The following is a 22926-nucleotide window of genomic DNA, read 5'->3' as shown; positions in this document are numbered from 1 at the left end:
TTCAATAATGTCCTTTATGAATGAGATCACTATTTATGTTCTTTGCAACGTTATTCATAATAGCCAAAATATTGAAACAATCTAAGTGTCCATCAACAGATGAATGGGTAAAGAAATTGTGATACACAAACACACATGGAGTAATATTATTCAGCACTAAAAAGAAGGAAATCCTGCCATTTGCAAAAATGCAGATGAACCTGGAGGACGTAATACTAAGGATAATAAGCCAGGCACAGAAAGCCAAATACTGCATGATGTCACATGGGAATCGAAAAAAGTAGAATTCTTACAAGTAGAGTAAAAGAGAAGGCGTAGAATGTGGGGAGAATGGGGAGATGTTGGTGAAAGGGTACAGAGTTATGGTTACATGGAATGAGTTCCAGTTACATGGAATGAGATCCAGCATACAGCACGGGGTCTGTAGTGGATAACAGTGTATGGAATACTTGAATTTGCTGAGAGAGTAGATCTGAAGAATTCTCACCACACCAAAAAATTGTAGCTATGTGAAGAGATGGCTATGTTAGTTAGCTTGACTATAATAGTTCACTGTGTATATGTGTGTCAAAACATCACACTGTATACCTCCAATATTGCCCATTTTAATTAAAAAAAAAAAAAGTCCTTTATGGCATTTTTCTCTTTCAGATAGGATCCAGTCTAAGTTCATGTATTACATGTAGTTGTCATGTTTCTTTATAGTCCCTTTTTTTTTCTTTTAGATTCAGAGGGTACGTGTGTGTGTGTTTATTACACGGGTATATTGTATACTGGTGGGAATTGGACTTCAAGTGTACACGTTACCCAAATAGTGAACATTGTACCCGATGGGTAGTTTTTCAACCGTGTCCCCCTTTATCACCTTCCTCCCTTTGGAGTTCCCGCTGTCTGTTATTTCCATCTTTATGTCCATGTGTATCCATATAGTCTTTGTTAATCTGGAACATTTTCATAGTTTTTCTTTGTATTTTATGGCATTGACATTTTTGAAGAATACCCTCCCCAGCTTTAAAAAATAAAACATTCCTAATTTATTTTTAGACTATTTTTCTAGAGTTATTTATTGTTATTACTAATGTTATCTATATGAGAAGAAATGGTGGCAGTTGTAGGGAGGAGGGGGTGCTGCTGGTTCCTGGACATACCTGGTTTCTGGAAGTAGGAGAAGATGTGTTGGGTATTTACATCACTGCCCTCTTTTCTCCTTTGTTTTATATTTTCATCCATCATCAGAACTTAGACTTGTTTCTTGGTACCTTCTACCATGTCTTCACTAAGTCTAGGATTAGCATTTGGGTTGGGTGAGAGTGAAGGGTCAGGCTTAAGGGTGAATAGTGCTAGACAGTATGCAGTCTGTAGTCATGAAGGAGAATTGTGGAGGTATCACGAGAGTGGATTCCAGGTGAGAAGGTCGGTGATGGGACCCGCAGATCTTAGCCTTGGGCCTTCAGAGTGGCCTCTTGATCTCAGACATTTTGGTAAAATAGACTTCCACATAGGGTTCTTGGGAGTTGTATTAAGAAAAAAGTTTAACTGATGAGCCTGCAAGTCCTGAGGGCTTGCTGAATTTGGGAAAGTGGGTACTAGGGTAAAAGGAATGGCTGTTGGGGCTTTGATTCAGCAGAGAATTAGCAGATTATTTTTCGTGAAGAACATAGTTCTCTTTGATCCAGGGAAATTATGGGTTAATATTATCTCATGAAGTACTCTGTGGTACTTTGCTTGTTCCCTTCTGGAAAGATAATGAGCGTGATTGTGCTGTCAGGCCCACAGACGTGCTGTCTTACTGGGCTCTCAGCTCCGGCAGTGGGGTGCCCCTGCACTGCTTACTTGAGATAGTACTTTATGGTAGCTGAATGTTGAATTCTTGTCAACAGAATTAATTTCTCAAATCAGAATTCAGTATTGTGTTGTATAAGAGACCCTACACTTGAGACTTCTTGTTGAAATAGTTGCAACAACTTAAGTCATGTGTTGTACTTAACATGTCAGGAGATTCAAAAGTTTTGGTTGTTAAGTAACAGAGTTGAATTATCTCTTCCAGTTTCATAGAGTAATAGCAATGAACACCCCAAAGCAGTGCAAGAGAGGAAATTCCCTTCTGTGGGGCGAGGAAATCCTGCCGACAGTAAAGCCAGTGGTAGGCTTTCACACAGATATTTGAATCCCTGACCCTCTGTTTGAAGGGTAGGAATTTTAAAGATTCAGTTTTTATCATTTTACATAATCAGATTTATCTGTGGGAAAAACTATATGAAATATAGACAGTGCTTAGATACCATGAAAAAATTTTTATTTCACAGAGTGGTGTCGTTTGTTTTAATTTATCTAGGATATGTATAATTTTAAAGATACATATTTAGATAGTTGGTCAGTTGTGCATTTATAATAGGTTGTCAATTGAGAAAAAGGCCTGTGTTCATGAGCTATTGATAAAGTGACAATTTTAGCAGGTGTCTAAATCTTTCGTGGTGCAGGCACAGTGCTAAGTGCCTTCCATACGTTATCATTTTATCAATAACATCATAGAATATACAAAGAATGTTCAAAATTTATTTATGTGTATATTTACATATTTTATATATGTACATATATTTAACAAGGCATCATGCTGTACGTATTTTCTTTTAAAGGTTTATTATGGACATTGTTCTATGTCAGGAACTGCAGATATGTGTTATAATCTTAATGGATTCAAAGTATTCCATTATATAGTCATACCATAATTTATGTAGCTTATTTTTTACCAGTAGATTTTAAAGTTATTTCTTATTTTTAAGTAATAATGCAACAACAAATATTCATGTGCATCTCTTTGTGCAGTTGCTTGATTCATTCTTTAAGACAGATTTCTAGGCATAGAATCACTGGGTAAGGTACAGAATGCTTGACTCCTAAAATGATCCTCTTAGATCAAGAAAAAGCTAAAACAGTTATAGGAAGAGTTTGAATGGCTCATAGGAATGATATTCTGATGTTTCTCTTGTTTCTGTGCTTTCTTTGTTTTTAACCCTGCATGATTGTGTAATGGTATTCTTTTTCCCTTTTGTAGTAAGCTGTGCTAGAACAAAAATGCAATGAAAGAAACACTGGATGAATGAAAAGCCCTGCTTTGCAACCCCTCAGCATGGCAGGCCTGCAGCTCATGACCCCTGCTTCCTCACCAATGGGTCCTTTCTTTGGACTGCCATGGCAACAAGAAGCAATTCATGATAACATTTATACGCCAAGAAAATATCAGGTACTAATGCGAACACTAATACTGGAGCATTCTTCACTAAAATGGAATACATTAGCATATAGTTGACACAACTTATATAAAACTCATTTACCCTTTCAGGCCTCCCACTTCTGATTAATTTTCTCATTTAAAATACTTTTATTCTTAATAGTCCTTTTCTAACATCTGCTGGGTAATTGGATTTGATAGTTGTATTTGTGAAGTTTCTTTTTTCCCCCTCTGAAAACCTCACTGTTACTTAATATTCACTTGGATGTGTCTGTCCTAGTGAGCTGGGTAGGAACCTAGATTAGTTTGAAAATGTTCAGCCATGAACTGGCAGAACCACGATTACTCTAAGTTTAGTCGTTCATGTTATTCTAAAGAAGTATTCTGTGTATACAAAAATAATGCCTAAAGAAAGGGTAAATGCCATTTCAACACGTATTTACACAATACAGCTGTATATAGCAGGCATTTTATTCCTCTGAGTTATTCTCGTATAAAGACGTAGACTGTGGGTTTTTTTTGTAAATTTATTGGAGGACGATTTTAGAGAATAGTGAAATTTCCTGATTTAAAATAAAATCCAATTTTATAAATTTTGTACTTAGGTAAGAAGTGCATAACTTTTTTTTCACCATGTTTCTAGGTTGAACTGCTTGAAGCAGCTCTGGATCATAATACCATCGTCTGTTTAAACACTGGCTCAGGGAAGACATTTATTGCAGTACTACTCACTAAAGAGCTGTCCTATCAGATCAGGGGAGACTTCAGCAGAAATGGAAAAAGGACGGTGTTCTTGGTCAACTCTGGTAATAAAAAATTATTTTATCAAGTCGTGCAGGGGAAATTGGATGGGATTTTATGTTTAAACAGATTTTCTGTGTTTCTTAAGTTAAATTATTGAAGAAAGTTTGACAGATAATGTACTCATTTAATCTCTTCTGGCAGAAATTGTTTTGTCCTATTTCTTTTTGGTGTTTCTCTTAAATGTTCTGGTTCTGTATTTCTTTTGAATGGATTGCTTTTGAAACATAAGTATTGGAACATATGTACATTAGAACATAATCTAAGTTGTTACATTTGTTTTTTTCTTGATGTTTTAGCTTCACCAAGTATGTCAAAAGGTGCTTAATTATGGATAGTTAATGTTTGTACTTATGATTTTGCTATATCAGTTGTATTAATAAAGTTACATGCTGCTTAGAAATTAGATATTCAGTTAAGAGTTTAAAATACTGATTTTTATATGCTTGGATTATATATAAAAATAAAAAATATAAAATGTGAACCTAAGCTGGTAGGGCACTAATATATTCATGTCACTGCTCTTTTTTTAGATTGTCTCAGTATAACTATCTGCTTTAAATACATGTTAGACTGTCTTGTTTCCATCTGATTTAATTGAAGAAAATAGGAGGGTGGCTTAGAGGAAATCAGCTATGAAGGAGAAAGGTGGTGTAGGGTTCTCTGAAGTGAGTGACAAAAAGTGAGGTGGCAAGTCTAGTAGGTGCCATTTTTTTGGAGGATAACCTTGGAACTGTGGTTTTAAAGAGGCTATCAAAAACGTTGGTTAGGTCTAATATAATAATAAGGATTTCTGTAGACTGTTAATCATTAGTAGTCCAGAGAGCCAACTGGGCAAGATTTCTCATATTTACATGGAGTATTATATTTGTAATTAGCAAACCAGGTTGCTCAACAAGTGTCAGCTGTCAGAACTCATTCAGATCTCAAGGTTGGGGAATACTCAAACCTAGAAGTAAATGCATCTTGGACAAAAGAGAGATGGAACCAAGAGTTTACTAAGCACCAGGTAAGACTTGTAGAGAAATTTCGCTTTATAAATCCCTACAAGTTCTTGACTTGGTTTATAAGATGATCTGTAGCCTTGGTTGTCTGATTTAGGTTTGAAAACTAATTTCCTATACTTAATCAGCCTAGAAGCTAGTCCTGATGTACTATATCTTACTGTAAGTCTTACCTTAAAACCAAATAAAGGCCGGATGCAGTGGCTGACGTCTGTAATCCCAGCACTTTGGGAGGCTGAGGTGGGTGGATCACCTAAGGTCAGGAGTTCAAGACCAGCCTGACCAATATGGTGAAACCCTGTCTCTACTAAAAATAAAAAAATTAGCCAGGCGTGGTGGCGTAGTAGTCCTAGGTACTCGGGAGGCTGAGACAGGAGAATTGCTTGAACCCAGAAGGTGGAGTTTGCAGTGAGCTGAGATCGCGCCACTGCACTCCAGCCCGGGTGACAGCGAGACTCCATCTCAAAAAAAAAACCAAAAAAACATAAATTACTAATTTTTATTGCTCTTAACTTTGTAGAAAAGAAATAGCTTTCAGTATGATCTGCTTGCTTGAAAAACACAAATTCCTATGACCTATTTCCAACTTGCTGATAATGCGCTTTCAAAAAATTTAGTCTTGAGTTAAATGTCTTGAAACTGGAAAAATTTCTTGCTTGAGCTGTTTAGGTCTTTGACAGAGACTTCCTCTAACTGAATGTTTCCATGTAGCCAGCATGTACTGGGGCTTTTGGTGTGTTGGTCATTGGGGGATACACAGTGATTAAGAGGCGCTTCCTCACTGAACTGAAACAGCCCAGCCTACTAGTGTGCTTCACATACTGGGATAAGTCCTCATTAATAAAGCACTTAAATATCCACATAATGATAGGCTACAAAAATAACATTTAGTCTGGGTATTCTTCCAGAAAACCATGTCAGTTCAACAGAAAAAAATAAAAAGTGTGAATTGTTTTGTGATTTGCCTAAATTGACAGATCTCATCAGTCATAATATGGCTGTGGGGATCTAAGAACCTGAAGTAAATTTAGATTTGTCGTCAAGACATGCTTTCCATTATCAAGATATTTTTTCTCAACTCTTTTCCCATGCTTTCCTGATTTCCTTCTTAGTTCTGATGTATAAAATTGTATTTAGTATTTTAGTTTTAATTTTGACTAATGAATTCCTTAATCCTCACTTATGATACAATGGCTCTATGATCTGATTTTATGTAAGTATATCCAGGCAGTGAATGCCATGTTTGTTTACTGATGTTGATTTTATTTTAGGTTCTCATTATGACTTGCTATGTCGCCTTGAATGTTTTGAAAAATGGTTACTTATCACTGTCAGACATTAACCTTTTGGTGTTTGATGAGTGTCATCTTGCAATCCTAGACCACCCCTATCGAGAAATTATGAAGGTAAGTTTTAGACCTAAGTCTTAGTAATTCTTGGTAAACTATTGAGTAAATGCAGATTTTTGTTTTTAGATTTCAAAAGCAATAATATTAGTTATCAATATTGGGAGTTTGGCTGCAGTGTATGAATGAATGAATATTAAATTAATGTTCATTTAAATCTATAATAAACTTTTAAACATCATAATAAATTCTGTATAATTTTCATAGTGTATCTAATTGAGCCTTTTTGAAAAACAGATCTTTTAAACAAACTACAGTAATTCTATGAGTAATTTTATGTTGTCCTTGGTATAGTGGCATTTCCACCAAACAAATTCTTTTTTACTATTTGTTAGTGATTTTGATATGTTTTAATATGGCGATGTCTCTCTTGTTATGGCCTTGCAAAATGAAGTCTTTACTGTCAGTATCTTTTATTATGTTAGCTCTGTGAAAATTGTCCATCATGTCCTCGCATTTTGGGACTAACTGCTTCCATTTTAAATGGGAAATGTGATCCAGAGGAATTGGAAGAAAAGATTCAGAAACTAGAGAAAATTCTTAAGAGTAATGCTGAAACTGCAACTGACCTGGTGGTCTTAGACAGGTATGCACTTCGATTGACTCGGCTTTGATGAGATTAGTTGAAAACAATATTAAGTCTTTGGTGTTTTTTGTAGTACCTTGCAGAGAGTACCTATTTAAGTGAACAAATGGCAGTAAAAAGGAATGGGCAAGAGTAAGAATTCTCTATAAGTACCGTTACCTGTGAGTTCAAGAATCTAACCTTGTTTCCACAGAGAGTAGCAGACAGGCATTTCTGCCTTAAGAGATTATGTGTCAGCTCTTCCTATTTGCTGTTGTTGCCAAGGACTGGGAACTTTGACAGTAAATTTGTATTTTTTTTCTGTCAATATGTGTGCTTTGTTGTTCTGACCTGAATGTCTTACATGATGCTTTCAAAGAACATTAAGTTATTTAGAGAATTCAGCAGCATACTTTAAAATGTTTGGAAATACCCCATTGTTTTGAAAATGGGTTGTGGATTTCAGAGAAAGTTGTTGTTTGTGATTTCTAGGTTTGACTCTTTTTGAGAGGGTTACTATTTTGAGTTTCATTGAAAAGCGCACACACACACAAAACCTTCATAACTTAAGTTGGTGGAAGGGAGCCTTTACAAATTAGGAAAATGGCTTTTCAAATGCAATGAATTCGATTTATGTCAAAATAGCCTTCCATTCTTACTAGATGTAGTCTTAAATAAGGCTAAAGATTACCTAGTGGTGGTTCTTAGGACAGTTACAATAAGTAGCGGAGACTGATTTCTCAAGTTGTGGAGTTAAGTCAGACGTGGGTTTGAATACTAGCTCCACTAATTGTAAGCTGTGTGACCTTGAGTGAGTCACTTATTTCCCTGAACTTGTAAAATGGCATTGACAGTGGTTTCATGGGATTCTTTGATGATCAATTACATTGACACATAGAAAAGTCTGCAGTGTGCCTGGCATTTAGTAAGAATTTGAGGAAAATTTTCTTTGGAGAGTGAGAAGGAAAGGTAATATTTGGGATCTATCAAACTTAGGTATCCAAATGCCATATGAAATATAAATCTTATGACCTCTAGAACGTGCTGTGTCTGACTTCTTGAGCCAACACTGTTTTGGTGAAATAGAAGGCTGTGCTTGTGCTTTTGTCTGACCTGAGTTAGAGTGCTTCACTTGTATTGCCTAAAGGTTTTCTGAGAAGTAGAAGCAGTAGAGCATTTAAGTAAACCTGATAAGCAATCTGTTGAATAAGCATTACCTAATTCTGCAAATAAGGACTCTTTGGTTGAGTATAAATTCTGTTTTGGGTTAAGAAAAATAAGAACTATAGTATATATGTTTTTGCTAGATTTCTTTTTTCTTATTAAAATTATCATATGTACTTTTAGGATATTATGTGCCATTCTGGTGGTCATTTTTTATGAAAGGCATAAAAGACCCAAGGAATGATATTAGAAATCAATGAAAGTTGGGGGAGTTTTCCTTATGAGGATTTAAAAATACATTAAAAATAAAAGCGATATTTGCAAATATTAAAAATTCACACAGATATGGAAATGGATAAATTGAATGATAAAACTCCCAGTGATCAGTCTTCCCATTCTTCTTTCCGCTTCTGTGAAGTGATTGAGTTTCATGAGTATTTTGAACACCCTTGTTCCTCATTCTGGCAAATGCCTAAGGGGACAAAAGATGGAAGTCTAAACCTAAAAAACGAAAGAAAACAAACTAATAATAATGAAATGTATTGGCAAAATTATTTGAATATCAGCCCCTGTGGTCATTTCTTGAGACCTAACAGGCAAACGTAGTACAGATTGAGCATCCCTAATCTGAAAACGCGAAATTCAAAATGCTCCAAAATCTGAAACCTTTTGAGTGCTGGTGTGATGCCACAAGTGGAACATTTCATATCTGACCTTGTGATGAACTGAAGCCAAAATGCGATCAAAACCTGTTTCATTCACAACATTATTTAAAAATATTGTGTAAAATTGCCTTCAAGCTGTAAGGTGTATATGAAACATAAATGAATTTCATGTTTATACTTGGGTCCCATCCTCAAGGTACTTCATTATTTATATGCAAATATTCCAAAATCTGAAAAATATTGGAAATCCAAAACAGTTCAGGTCCCAAGCCTTTCAGATAAGGGCACTCAACCTGTGCAGATAAACATGAGTACCACTTTAGGAAGGCATGTTGTGAGCCTGCCTTTTATATTGATTAGATATACAAACTGAAACTAGGAAGCTTCTTTTTGGAGTTAGACGTATAAATGGATCATAATGCTCTAGTGAGTTTTTTAGAAATGAAACAAAAGGTGTTCGGGGAGGCGGTAGGGTTTGGCTGAAAGAGCCCTCAGAGGAAGGCAGTCCTGAGTTTTGTTTAGACAGAGTCATGTAATGTCTTTGAACCTTCATTTCCTTCATCATCCTCCCTGTGTGTGGATTCAGTTAGAAGGTATGTAAATTCCCAGCATCATGCTTGGGGATGCAGTGGATGCTCATTTGTATTCTTTTCTTTCCCCTCTTCTCCCCTTGCCTTTTGAAAACATCTTTTAAACAACACTTTACTGGTTTATAAAATACATTATTTACTGTTGAGAAATATGGTAATATAGAAAAATAATAATTAAACACCTAAAATCTCACCCCACTGCTAACATTCTGGCATTTTTTTTTTTTTTTTTAGTATCTATTCCCTTTTTTTTTTGCTTTTTGAAAAACTTTTTTTAAATTGCATTCTCACTACTGCAGTATTGATACCTTTTGTTTCTTATGTTAAAGGTATACTTCTCAGCCATGTGAGATTGTGGTGGATTGTGGACCATTTACTGACAGAAGTGGGCTTTATGAAAGACTGCTGATGGAATTAGAAGAAGCACTTAATTTTATCAATGATTGTAATATATCTGTACATTCAAAAGAAAGAGATTCTACTTTAATTTCGAAACAGGTGAGCATATACCAAGTAGGTATAGTGATTATATTTTGAAAGCTTTGTTAATTTTTAATATTGAAATGAAAATATGCTTAATGAGGCTCTTTTCTTTACATTTTAGTTTAAGGTCTTAATCTTTTTAGACATTTTTCATTGAACATACCATATTAGGTTGAGTTCATTGTTATCCAGTGCACATTTATATTAAGTGTAGACTTCCCCTATTTAAGGAGCTGAGCTAGGATTCATGTCATGGTTATTTAAGTATAAGGAGTGAGTCCAATTTTTGTTTCTTTTTGGTCAGAAGAGTTAGTTCCTGTTCAAACCCTTGAACTAAACAGATTCTTCCACAGTTTCCTAGTGTGTGTAACTGGATATGAGCCTATTGTCTCTGAGTGGTACTGCTTTGAGAAGAGATCCCTTAGGACAGTGATTCTTCCGTTGTGGGCCCCACATCATCATCAGCAGCATCTTGGTGGGGTCCTCAGGACTGAATTTTACTGTTTGCAGAGTCTTCAGTTTTGAATTTCGATAAGCCTCCAGTAATCTGATTCATTAAGGCTCAAGAACCACTGCCCTAGAACTTTGCAACCATTTGTGAATGTTAACACTGTATTAAATGTGGGTCTTAGTTTCTCTCCTGATGATTTTTTTCTTCTCGAGCAGCAGTGCCCACATTTTTCTCAATCTTTGCATTCTTTCTTCCTTTCCTTTTCCCTTCCCTTTCCTTTCCTCTTTCCTTTTCTTTTTTCTTTTCTTTCCTGTCTTTTTTCCTCTCTCTCTCTCTCTCCTCTCCTCTTTCTGTACCTCCCCTCCCTCCCCCTCCCCTCCCCCTCCTCCCCTCCCTGTCTTCCTCCCCTCCCCATCTTCCTCCCTTCCCCATCTTCCTCCCCTCCCCCTCTTCCTCCCCTCCCCCTCTTCCTCCCCTCCCCCTCCCTCTCCCCTCCCTCCTCCCCCTCCCTGTCCCTTCCCTCCTCCCCATCTCTGCCTCCTCTCCTCCTCCTCCTCCCCCTCCTCTCCCCTTCTCCCTCTCTTCCTCTCCCCTCCTCCTCCCCTTCCCCCACCTTCCCCCCTCCCTCCTTCCACCTTCCCCCTCTCCCTCCCCCGACCTTCCCCCTCTCCCTCCCAGCTCTCCGTCTCCCTCTCTGCCTCTCTGCCTCTCTCCCTCTCTGCCTCTCTCCCTCTCTCCCTCTCTCCCTCTCCCTCTCTCCCTCAATTCCTCAGTTACACCCTGGCCATGGATTGACTTTCGGCTCTCAGTTAGAGTTGTAAGATGCAGCACTCTGGGAGGGTCCAGGATCAGAGTCTGAATTTAGCTGAGATGTTAATGTTGAGGAGCCCTGACCTTGTGGTGGTGTTTTCATTGAAATCGGATAACAGGGGCTTTTGGAGAACTGTGACAAAGTGTGTGGAGGTTGCCCCAGTGCAGCTGTCCTAGCTCCTTTTCCACTTCCAACCAATAAAGGCCTTTCCTACTGTTTAGAAAGAAAGAAAGAAAAAAGAAATTATAGTAGAGACAGCTGTGCAGTGTTTTTACAACAGTCTCACCATGGCATCCAGAGGTGCTGACTGTAGATTGACAAAATTCATCCACAGTTTCTAGTCAGTATAGTGGAAAACATATAATGCTGGAGAATATTGTACATAAAGTTCAAGGAAAACTGTATTGCTCTTCCTTGATGCCTAAAGTTAAATTACTGTGCTACATAAATTTTATGTAATTTGGCAGGAAGTAAATGACTCAGGTATAGTTTTAACTAATTACAGATCTAAAAATAAGCTTCATTAACCTCATACAATTGCATCTTTTAATTTCTGTTTGATTATTTTATTGAAAAAAGGAGATGGTTCTAGGCATATACATACGAAATGAGCTTGAAAAGGCTAATGGCCTCTCCCCCCACCTTCAGGGACTTAACCTAAGGCTGGGTTACATTTAAGGAGCCGTTTGAGAACAACTGAAATCCCAGTTAAACCCCACATGAAAATGCTACATTATTATTATTTGGCATTAGGTTTTTTCTTTTCTTTTTTTTGTAGATACTATCAGACTGTCGTGCCGTATTGGTAGTTCTGGGACCCTGGTGTGCAGATAAAGTAGCTGGAATGATGGTAAGAGAACTACAGAAATACATCAAACATGAGCAAGAGGAGCTGCACAGGAAATTTTTATTGTTTACAGACACTTTCCTAAGGAAAATACATGCACTATGTGAAGAGCACTTCTCACCTGCCTCACTTGACCTGAAATTTGTAACTCCTAAAGTAATCAAACTGCTTGAAATCTTACGCAAATATAAACCATATGAGCGACAGCAGTTTGAAAGCGTTGAGTGGTATAATAACAGAAATCAGGATAATTATGTGTCATGGAGTGATTCTGAGGATGATGATGAGGATGAAGAAATTGAAGAAAAAGAGAAGCCAGAGACAAATTTTCCTTCTCCTTTTACCAACATTTTGTGCGGAATTATTTTTGTGGAAAGAAGATACACAGCAGTTGTCTTAAACAGGTAAATCTCTAAGTTGACTCCTTTCACATGAGAACAGGGAGGCGTCCTGTGTTGTGATGTGATGCGCTGCAGCAGCTGTAAGAGCTAGCATGAGGGTTATGTAAGTGTCCTTGACTTGGCGCCATCATTGCTGATACGTCATGCTGTCCTGGGATTGACAGAGAGGATGTTTTCCAGAAGGCTGCTTTTCATATGGCTGATATTTTTTTCTTAAAGGATGCTAATCTATTCTAATCTACCTAAAATGGAGGACAAGTATGGTCTTTAAAAAAATCAGTATACATTTAAGTAAAGCATTGTTTTATATTCAATTTTAGATTCAATTCAGATATTTATTAATCCTTAACTATGTGTTAGACATTGTGTTAAGCATTTCACACCAAGTGTTCCCCTCAGGTAGTCTTAGGAGAAATTTTATCTGGGTATTGTGACTAATTTTTTAATGTTGATTTTTTTCTCTTAAAAATATGGATTCAACTTTTCAAGGCTAGGTTGGGCATGATGGGTTGTGCCTGTAATTCCAGCACTTTGGGAGCCAGAGGCAGGTAGATTGTTTGAGTTCACAAGGGGCAACACAGCGAAACCCTGTCTCTAGAAAAAAATACAAAAATTAGCCGGTGGTGGTGTATGCCTGTAGTCCCAGCTACTCGGGAGGCTGTGGTGGGAAGATGAGTTGAGCCTGGGAGGCAGAGGTTACAGTGAGCTGAGATGGCACCACTGCACTCCAGCCTGGGCAGTAGAGCCAGACTTTGTCTCCAACAATAAAGTTTTCAAGGCCACAGTGCAAAAAGTTTAGAACAACTGAATTTATTTTGGGTTGGTTCATAGACTGCATATTAACATTTTGTGAATCAGAAGAGAATAAGAATGTTGGGGAAAGTTCTAAGACTATTAGCAAAGGTGATATTGAATCCAAATTTTAGGTCGTGGATTCCTACTCTTTCTCCCTTCTTCAATGAAAGATTTTTTTCTAATTTAGAACCAGCCAGGGAGCTATACTTCAGATTTCTGTCAGATGGTCACTTAATGTATGGTCCTTTTGGTTTGTAGATAGATACTCTTATTTTTTTTCTGCCAAAAAAGGTCCTTATTTTGTACTTAAATCAATTTACTTTTCTATGAGATCCATTAATTGGCCACAGTTGATCCCTAACTTTTCTGCAAGTAGTGATCTCTTAGGAAAAACTAAGCTTTGCTTCCTAAGGTAATTTGGGATTTTTTTTTCTTTTTGTTTCTTTCTTTGTGTGTGTGTGTGTGTGTGTGTGTGTGCACGCGCGTGCACACGCGCTTAACTGCTTCTGAATGTTTAGGGGTTTTAAAAACTTTTTTGAGTAACGAGAAATTGGACTCGAGGGTCGTCATCTGGCAGTTTTTAGTCTGGTAATTTTCATAGTCATTGAGCCTGATCCTTCTGATGAATACAAAGGAAAATAACTTTAGGGGCCAAGTTACATTTAAATTAGAAGTTGAAGGTTGGAAGGGGACCTCACTGACTATCTAATCCAACCCACTTATTTTTGTAAAAATGAGAAAGAGCCTCAGGAGAGAGAGTGATTTGCTGTAAGTTAAATTGCTAGTCAATGGCAGAGACAATTCTAGAATCCTAATATCCTGACTCCTAGTTTCCAGTTCTTTCTATCATAGTAATGCCCCTGGGCATCACAGAACACTAAAAACCAGTGCTTTACAGCAGGAAGATTGCCAGGAGACGGACCTGGGAGAGCGTGACTAAGGAGGGATTATTTCTTAGGGCAGGGAAAAAGCATTTTGGGAGTCAAAAAAGTTTAATGCTGGCGCAGTTGTACGCCTAGTTATGGACATACTCCCCGTCTCCATTTAGGATTGTATAAGGATTAAATAAATTTTCTGGGGCTTGGAGAGAAGAAATGAGGGTGTATTTTCCGCCTTCCCCCTGTTTTCTGCATGTATTTTTAGGTAAAGATGTGCCAGTTTTTATTGCAGGAATATTAGCCTGAAAAGGTTTATCCAGAATCAGTCGGTTACTTCCTATTGACTTTAAGGATCAGATTAATTGTGATCAACTTTCATAAAATGTGACTGGAATTTAGTGCTGTATGATGAATCAAGAGTGCTCTGAGGGTTGACTTTATGAGCAGCTAATTAAATATACAATAGAGGTCTTGTTCCAGTAAGCTTTTTAATAAGCTTAGAAAAACTTCCTGAAATCCAGATTCTTTCCTTCCATCAGTTTAATGGGAGGAAAAACCGTTATATAGTGAATAGTTTCATGGGCATATAAGCTATTGTAATATACATGCAGTTTTCTACTCTCCTAATTAAAAAAAATAAATCACAGCCACTTCTATATGTTGTGTAGGTATGTGCACAGTCTTATGTTTATGGGTTTCTTTGTACCTTATATTTACATAGGGGTTTATAAGTTACTTTTATATATATTTAAGACATATTCACAACACTCCATGGGGGAGGAAAGTAGATGTTCTTTCCATATTACAGAGGAAGAAAACAAGCATCAGTGTGTGACCTTCCCCAAATTACACACATATCAAGTGGCAGGAAATGGCTTCCAGTCTCAAGTCCAGTGTTCTTTTCACCGTGTAATATACTAGTATTGTGTGATACTGGCATTGGACAAACCTGGGTTCACATCCTGTCTCTAGCCCTCCCCCCTTTTTTCCTAATAACTTTTTATTTTGGAATAATTTGAGATTTACAGAAAAGTTGGAAAAATGGTACGGAGAGTTCTCATATGCCCCTCACTTAGTTTCCCCCATTGATATTATCTCATGTCAGTGTTTGTCACAACTAAGAAAACTAGCCCGTTACTATTAACTCCAGACTTTATTTGGATTTTGACAGCTTTTCTACTAATGTCCTCTTTTTCAAAAAAATTATTTTTATTTTTTTCTAACCACTAGACATTAAGGGATAATGTTGTCTTTAATCCAAGGTGTCATATCACATTTAGTTGTCAGTATCTACCCAGTTTCCTCTGGTCTGTCACAGTTTTCAGCTTCCGTCTTGTTTTTGATGACCTTGACAGTCTTCAGGAGTACAGGTCAGGTATTTGGTGAATGCCCCTCCATTTGGGTTTTTCTTATGTTCTTGGGGTTGTACTGGGGTGATCGGATATGGAAGAATACCATGGAGGTGACCTGCTCTTCTAGTCACATTATGTCAGGGGGCTCTCATGGTATCAACCACGAAACGTCACTCGTCATGTTCATCTTCATCAATGGATTGTGATAGTGTTTGTCTGCTTTCTCTACTGTAAAGTTACACTTTTTCCCTTTTCTTACTCTATTTGGAAGGAAGTCTCCAAGTCTAGCCCACCCTGGTAGGGAGGGATTAATCTCCACTTGCTGGAGAGGGTTATATCTATATGTATTTGGAATTCTTCTGTAAGGAAAACTTGTCTAGTTTATCCTTTTTATGTAACTGTCTACTTATATTTATTAATTGAATCATGTATTTCAATTGGTGGTTTCATGTTTATTTTATACTTTGGGCCATAATCCAATACTATGTTATTTATTTGTTGCTCAAATTGTTGCAGCGGTGGCCACTGGGAGCTCTTCGAGTTTAGCTCCTGTGTCCCTTTGACATACCCTCATCCTTTTGTTTTTGAGCACTTTCTTTGTGATACCACAGGGTGCTCTGGGCTCTTGTATTTCTCCCTGCCTGGCCCTAGAATCAGCCATTTTGCCAAGGAGACTTGGTTTCTTTTCTACCCACTTTTTGGATGTATATTTTGTGAAAGTTATTTAACTTTTAAAAGTTAATCAGTATGTTCATTCGTAAAATGGAAATAATACCTCCCTCTCTTACTGGCTTGTTGGTAAGAGACTTTGTATTAAAAATGGCAGTTTTATCAACCAGCACACAGTAGATGCTAATTCTTCAGCCGCTTATGCACCCATCTAGGGAGTGCAATATCTGTATGCTATTATGTAACTGTCAGTGATCTTTTTTTAGTGAAATCATAGAGGAATTATATTTGGTTTTCTCCACATTGACAAGAAAATGTAAGGAGTAAGGGATACTGGTAAAGGAATTGTTGATAATGTATTTCAGTAACCTGGCAGAAATTTCAAATAATGTGTTTATATCTTTGAATTTCTTTTCCTCTTATGGTTGTCTGTATTAGTTAGCATGTTTATTCAGATCACAATTTTTTGTAATCTATTATTTTTCTGAACCTACCATACATATTTCCTATTTTTGGTTATGTTATTTTCATTCTAATTGGGGAGAATTAGATGTACATATACACACAAAGTGTAGGCTATGAACTGGTGCCAGAATTTACCTATGTCATGAGTTAAGTACAGAGATTGAGAAGAAGCATTTAGAAACTCTTAGAGCAGTTTGACAGTAATTTTATATCTGCTGAATACAATACAATTGATGCTTGAATTTTAATGCTTTTTAAATTTCGTTTTCTTAGTCATTCACTTTTATGAAATTCTACAAAACTGCCTCTGATGGATTGGAAATTTAAAAAGAAAAGCTGGTTCTTCACTGCAGATCGTTTCAGAAACACTGTGCATTAGGGAACAGTATACTTTGCTGGTGAAACAGCTTGCTGGTGAACAGCTTGTATAAACTCAGTGTAAAAACCAAAAGAAACAAATAATACTTTGTCTTATTTTTTCTGTGGTGTTACAAACTCTTTAAGCAGTTTGCACTGTCCATTGTCCTCTGGGAGTTCACATGATGTGACTGCCTGGCTTTGTTTTCCCTGAAGCCTGTAGCTTTGTCCTGGGTACTGGTTAGGCATGGCCGAGATTCACCAAGTAGATAAATACATTTTTCTCTCTAAGCATTATTAGCATAGGTATATCCCATGTAATTATTGCTTACAAGAGATTTTATTTATTGTGCCTGTTGTCTCTTCTGTATTCTGTGGTTTTGTTGTGGGTTTCATTAAGGAAAAATGAATTGACTGTTGTTGCCTCTATTTCTTAGCTAATTGAAGTCTGCCAGATGGATAATTTATAATTTTGGCAAAGTAAAATACATTCTTTGCCTAATTAACAGTAACTTAAAACACATTCTAAATCTCTATTATATTCAAATTGATGCTTATTTATATAAAATTTGGAAGTATGTATTATTTCTAAGGTGATTTATTTTGTATTTTAGACTTTTGGACATGTTATTTGTTTGCATGTAACACTGCTTTCTGTTACATCTTAAGTTTATTAAAATAATTAAACACACCTTGGAACATAATAAGGGAGCTCTGATTCTGAATATTTAAGTACTTGAACTGTAGAACTTGAACTACAAGCTGTAGTTTGTAGACTCCCAAACTAACCTAGACACGCAAGTGTTGTGCTGATTGGGATCAAGAGAGATTCTAGATGGCCACTTCCAGCTCTTTATTATTAGTCTGTTTCATGTATTTTTTTTTTTAAAAAAAGAATGATTCAACTTAAAAATGCAATTTTCTATTTGGAATTTATACTATGTAATATGACTTCAGAGAAACCATGTGGAATCGCTTATATCAGGTGTGGAACCATTTATCCCGTGTGCTGAGTTTTTGAATGTGGATATTTCCAAAATAGCTGTAATGGCAGCACTAACTGTTAACCTTCTGCACCCGTGTAATGTGATCCCGTCCTGTAGCTCTTTGCCATTTCTTAGCTAGAAGGCCAGCTTTCAGTTACAGGCACTGTGGGTTAATACAGAGGAGCAGGCAGGAAGAGAGACAGAGCTCAGGAATCTCCTCTTTCATGACAGGGAAGGGTGGGGTTGCCTTGCCATTTCTGTGCCCTGTACTATGCTGTGCAGAATTTTGGTCGTGGCCTGGGGACAAGAAAGCATCAGGAATCGAGAGGATACAACATTTCTTTCCCATGGGCTCTGCTTCTAATGATATCAGGTGGTAGGATAAGAGGAAAAGAAATCGCAGCTGGAACTCTTGTTACATTTGTGGGGGGTGAAGGTTTCCTTTGGTGTTGGGCTCACTGGTCCTTTCTGTATAAGCACAGTAGGGCCTGCAGCTCAAGCTGTGCATGGTCTAGAGAAGGGTGTTGAGTTGAGAGAGGAGCGAGTGGAACTGGTAGAGGGATGAGTCGAGCTTTTTTCATTGGACGTCCTGTCCCGAAGCCAAGATCTATGAGGATCCGTGTTTCTTTCTGACTAGCCCAGTCTCGTCCTGGGCCACATTTCTATTAAATCACCGTCGCCAAATCAGCTGTTGGAGGTAACGTGACCATTTCATTTGTCAGTAAAAACCAATCTTGTATTTGGCATTATAAGTACTTGGTCCACAGATCTGTGCGGTGAAGAGTGACAGTGATTTCTGTTTAAGCAAGTTGGGAAAAAAGGACCAAGACCATTTCATTAGGTATGTTGGCAAAAAATGCATGTACTTCCATTTTAAAGGAGGCTTTAAAAGCAAAAGTTTATTTTCTCTCAGCAACGCTTAACTTCCAAATATGTATAATTTTCTTAGATTGATAAAGGAAGCTGGCAAACAAGATCCAGAGCTGGCTTATATCAGTAGCAATTTTATAACTGGACATGGCATTGGGAAGAATCAGCCTCGCAACAAACAGATGGAAGCAGAATTCAGAAAACAGGAAGAGGTAACTTAAATCAAAATAAGTGTACAATAACAGTTTTCGGGACATATACAGACAAAGTGCCCATAGGGTCTCCCTTTTTTCATAGTTCCCCAGAATTACTATTATTTTTTGTATTATAGAATACTTCTTCATATATTAGACCAGCTGTCCCCATGAGGTAGCTGTAGAGTGATTTATATGCTCAGAATTAGAATAGCTATCTGGCAAACCAATTTTGTGTCTTAATTGCCATCAACCAGCTTATTTTCTGTGATTGGATTGATGTTACACAACTGCATTTCATGGAAAGACAAAGCATGTATGACCTTAACTCTTGTACATTCCATATGACTATGAATTAACAAACTGAAATCTTTTCCTAGAAAGTGTTTTCTTTTTTTCGTTTAAAGGCCTATTTTGTTTGAATTCTTAAAAAAAAACCAGCGCTATATTTTATAGATTTTAGCTTAAATATTTTTGTGCCTTGTAAGGTCTTAATACAGGAAACAGCATTGTAAAGATGCTAAAAACTAATACCATGGTCTGGCTTGTACACAAAAACCTATTTAAAGTTTATTATTTAACTTAAAATTAGCAGAATAATTCCTGTTGAAGGCCTTTTCTACATTGTAGCTTTTTGATAATTTCCAAATTTGGAGAATCCAGGAGCCAGTCTGATAGATATAACTGTCTGAAAACTAGCTTATGTTACCATTTAATTTATCCTGAATTGGAGAGTCTCATTAAATCATTTTCTTTGTCCATGTTTCCATGCATGCTGAGTTTTCTGTGATACTGTCATCTTCTTTAGCCTGGCCTTAAGGATTTAGAATGCCCAAGAGCATGTGTGTCAGAAATGACAGTTGTCATTTACTTTTACTATTTTTTTTTGTTTTAGAAATTTTCTTAGAAGTGCTTTTCTTGGTGGATTTTTTTTTTTCAGGTACTTAGGAAATTTCGAGCACATGAGACCAACCTGCTTATTGCAACAAGTATTGTAGAAGAGGGTGTTGATATACCAAAATGCAACTTGGTGGTTCGTTTTGATTTGCCCACAGAATATCGATCCTATGTTCAATCTAAAGGAAGAGCAAGGGCACCCATCTCTAATTATATAATGTTAGCGGATACAGACAAAATAAAAAGTTTTGAAGAAGACCTTAAAACCTACAAAGCTATTGAAAAGGTAAGATCAACATACTAACATGTGCCGGCAGATTGGGAAAAAAAATTAATGTGGTTTCTTTGTTATTCTTTGTATCCATAGAAACAGATAATGAGTTTTATCTACAGGCAATAATCTCAAAAGAGGTGTACCCTGTGTACATTGTAAGGAAGTTGAGAATGATCACAGAGACCCAGCAGTGTTATACAAAGTGTTTGAAAGGGCACAATAAAATAACAGTGAAAATGATCATCACATATGTTATTGGGGATGAACGTCTGGGAAATTGCATTGCAAATATGGACAGTAACTGTTGACTGCTTAAGTTATTGAGTGATTGGAAAATGATGACATGGTAGTTACATTCAGAAAGACTAACAGTCACGTGTGTGTGTGTGTGTGTGTGTGTGTGTGTGTGTCTGTAGGCACAGTACAGTATAGACTTTGTACCATATGGTAAGGGTCTCCATATGATTGGAACTGGGAGGGATTCATTGGAAGAAGGTGTCTGCAGCAGGTGACTTTGGAGTACTGAAGTATGTTTAGGAGAGAGAGATATTTTCAGGAGAGTTTTTTCTGTAGGTACAGAGGCAGACAGCATACGGCAAAGAAGATGTGTTTTCATCATAAGTTCTGTTTTTTAAATGTTCAGATCTTGAGAAACAAGTGTTCCAAGTCGGTTGATACTGGTGAGACTGACATTGATCCTGTCATGGATGATGATGACGTTTTCCCACCATATGTGTTGAGGCCTGACGATGGTGGTCCACGAGTCACAATCAACACGGCCATTGGACACATCAATAGGTATGGCATCATATCATTTGTGTGGAAAACCTGGGAATGTTGCACAGTTTAAGTCTAAAGCTGTACATTTTGTATTGTTGACATTTTGCGGTTACCAGTCTTTACTTAGACTTGCCATATTTTCGATAAAGAAAAGTTACTTCTTTTTTCATTTTTTTTAATCAAAAGGCAAAAACAGTATCGTGCAGCAATAAAAGTTCAGTATTCCTTGGCAAGGCTAACATAATGAAGGCATTTTAAATTAGGTTTAATTTAATTTTATAATTCTCACCAATTTTTTTCTAAATCCTGAAATTTTTTGTTTTGTGCCATAACCATTGGGTAATGTTGAATTTTCCCCTAGCAATAAAATAAGATTGTGATAAACTAATTTATGTTTTTGGGTACATTGTAATTTACTTTGTCCAGAGCTGATAATAAAATTTCTAAGAGCTAAGAACAGCAAATGCATTCCTGGATTATATATCAGGATAATTTCTATTCAGAGACAAAAGAGCAAGTATAAGATTTTCTTTGTAACCTTTTATTTTGAAACAATCTCAAACTTTAAAGTATTGTAAGAATACTAGAATTCCGCATATGCCTTTCACCCAGACGCCAAGAGAGACTCATTCAGTTTCATGAGAATGTTCTTTGTAGCCAAAGGATCCACCTTAGAGTCAGGAGTTGTCCTCAACTCCTGTTGTCACATCTTCCTAGTCTCCTTCAATCTGGAACCATTCTTTAGTCTCTCCTTGACTTTAATGACCTTGAAACTTTGGAAGATAGATAGGCCTTCATTTTGTAGTCTTACTCTCAGTCTGGGTTTGTCTGCTATTTTCTTATGATGAGACCCAGGTTACAAGTTTTTGGGCAGCACATCACTGAGACGATGGTGCCTTCTCCTCATCCTAGCTTACCAAGTCGCACACCATGTTGATTTGTGCCCTTACCGGTGGTAACTTAGATCACTTGAGTGAAGTCTGCCAGTTTTCTCTACTGTAAAGTTCCCTTTCACCCGTTTTATAATTAGTAGATATTTCATGGGGAGATACTTTGAGACTGTATAAAATTTGTTCCTTTTCCCAGTTTGACTCATTAGTGTAAGCATTCTTTGATATTTCTGGCCCAAATTGATTATTACTATGATGGCTACTAAATGATGATTTTCTAACTCCATTATTTCTGTATTTATTAGTTGGCATTCTACCATCCATTTCTTCTCTCCGTTTATTCATTCTTATATTATCATTTTTTAATGTCAGCGTGAACTTATGGACTCCTGTTTTATTTAATGGGTTATAATCTATCATTATCATTTACTGTTTGTTTTGATGTTAAAATTGTTTCATATTTGGCCAGTGGGAACCCCTTAAAGCTGGTTTCTTTGTCTTTTTAACATCTCACTATTATTCGTTGAACACTTCTTTGTTTCATGGCGCAAGACATTCTAGACTGCCCCAGCCTTGATGTTGGCAATTTCCTCAAATTTAGTGGAGAAAAAGTTGTAGTTAGAAGCGAAGAACTGGATACTAGGTTTATTCATTGCTACCGGGGTGTTGCTGCTGCCAGGCTTTTTAGTGGACAGAGCTAGAATGTTTGTTCGTTCATGTTTACATCTGTATTTGTTTCAGTGTCTATCTGTTGATATCTCTATTTTCAGTGTGACACTAGAGGTTTCATTCTAGATTTCCTCTTTTCTGTCTTTGTACCTCCTTTCTCTAATAATCAGGAATTTGGCTCCCATTGTCCTCAAAATAATTAGTGTTCAGTCTTCCTCTATGTAGCCAGTCTCCCTGCTCTGTAGGGCTGCAACTGTGGTCAGGTGCCCTTGCTGCACAGATCGCAACCTCACAGGGCTGCTGCCCATTCCAGCACCCTCCTGATGTGGGTCCTGTCCCAGCATCCCTTTCTGGGCTAGCTTTCTGCCCTGTTCCAACCTTCCCTGGTGCTGTTGCTCAGTGAGTTGCTAGTTCTACTGTCCTTTTTGTG

At 37.1% G+C, this 22926-nt stretch overlaps 1 protein-coding gene across 10 annotated transcripts in view; it reads left to right on the top strand.

Annotated features, from left to right (window-relative positions):
- Positions 1-22926, top strand: part of DICER1 (dicer 1, ribonuclease III) — a 72863-nt gene that overhangs the window by 21853 nt on the left and 28084 nt on the right. For 9 of the 10 annotated variants that reach the window (XM_055361879.1, XM_055361882.2, XM_055361888.2 and 6 more), the window contains 10 exons: positions 3056-3244; positions 3876-4038; positions 4912-5042; positions 6309-6443; positions 6869-7029; positions 9757-9925; positions 11951-12423; positions 18872-19004; positions 19927-20169; positions 20801-20955. In XM_055361879.1, coding sequence (XP_055217854.1) covers positions 3101-3244; positions 3876-4038; positions 4912-5042; positions 6309-6443; positions 6869-7029; positions 9757-9925; positions 11951-12423; positions 18872-19004; positions 19927-20169; positions 20801-20955 — 1907 coding nt within the window. In that variant the 5' untranslated portion in view covers positions 3056-3100. Of the gene's footprint in view, positions 1-3055; positions 3245-3875; positions 4039-4911; positions 5043-6308; positions 6444-6868; positions 7030-9756; positions 9926-11950; positions 12428-18871; positions 19005-19926; positions 20170-20800; positions 20956-22926 lie in introns of those variants that run through there. The other variant, XM_063698157.1, reaches the window with a different exon arrangement.

Source organism: Gorilla gorilla, chromosome 15 (genome assembly GCF_029281585.2).
Source record: "Gorilla gorilla gorilla isolate KB3781 chromosome 15, NHGRI_mGorGor1-v2.1_pri, whole genome shotgun sequence".
NCBI lineage: Eukaryota > Metazoa > Chordata > Mammalia > Primates > Hominidae > Gorilla > Gorilla gorilla.
Note: the sequence above shows the minus strand (reverse complement) of the source record. Positions and strands in the feature narration are given on the sequence as shown.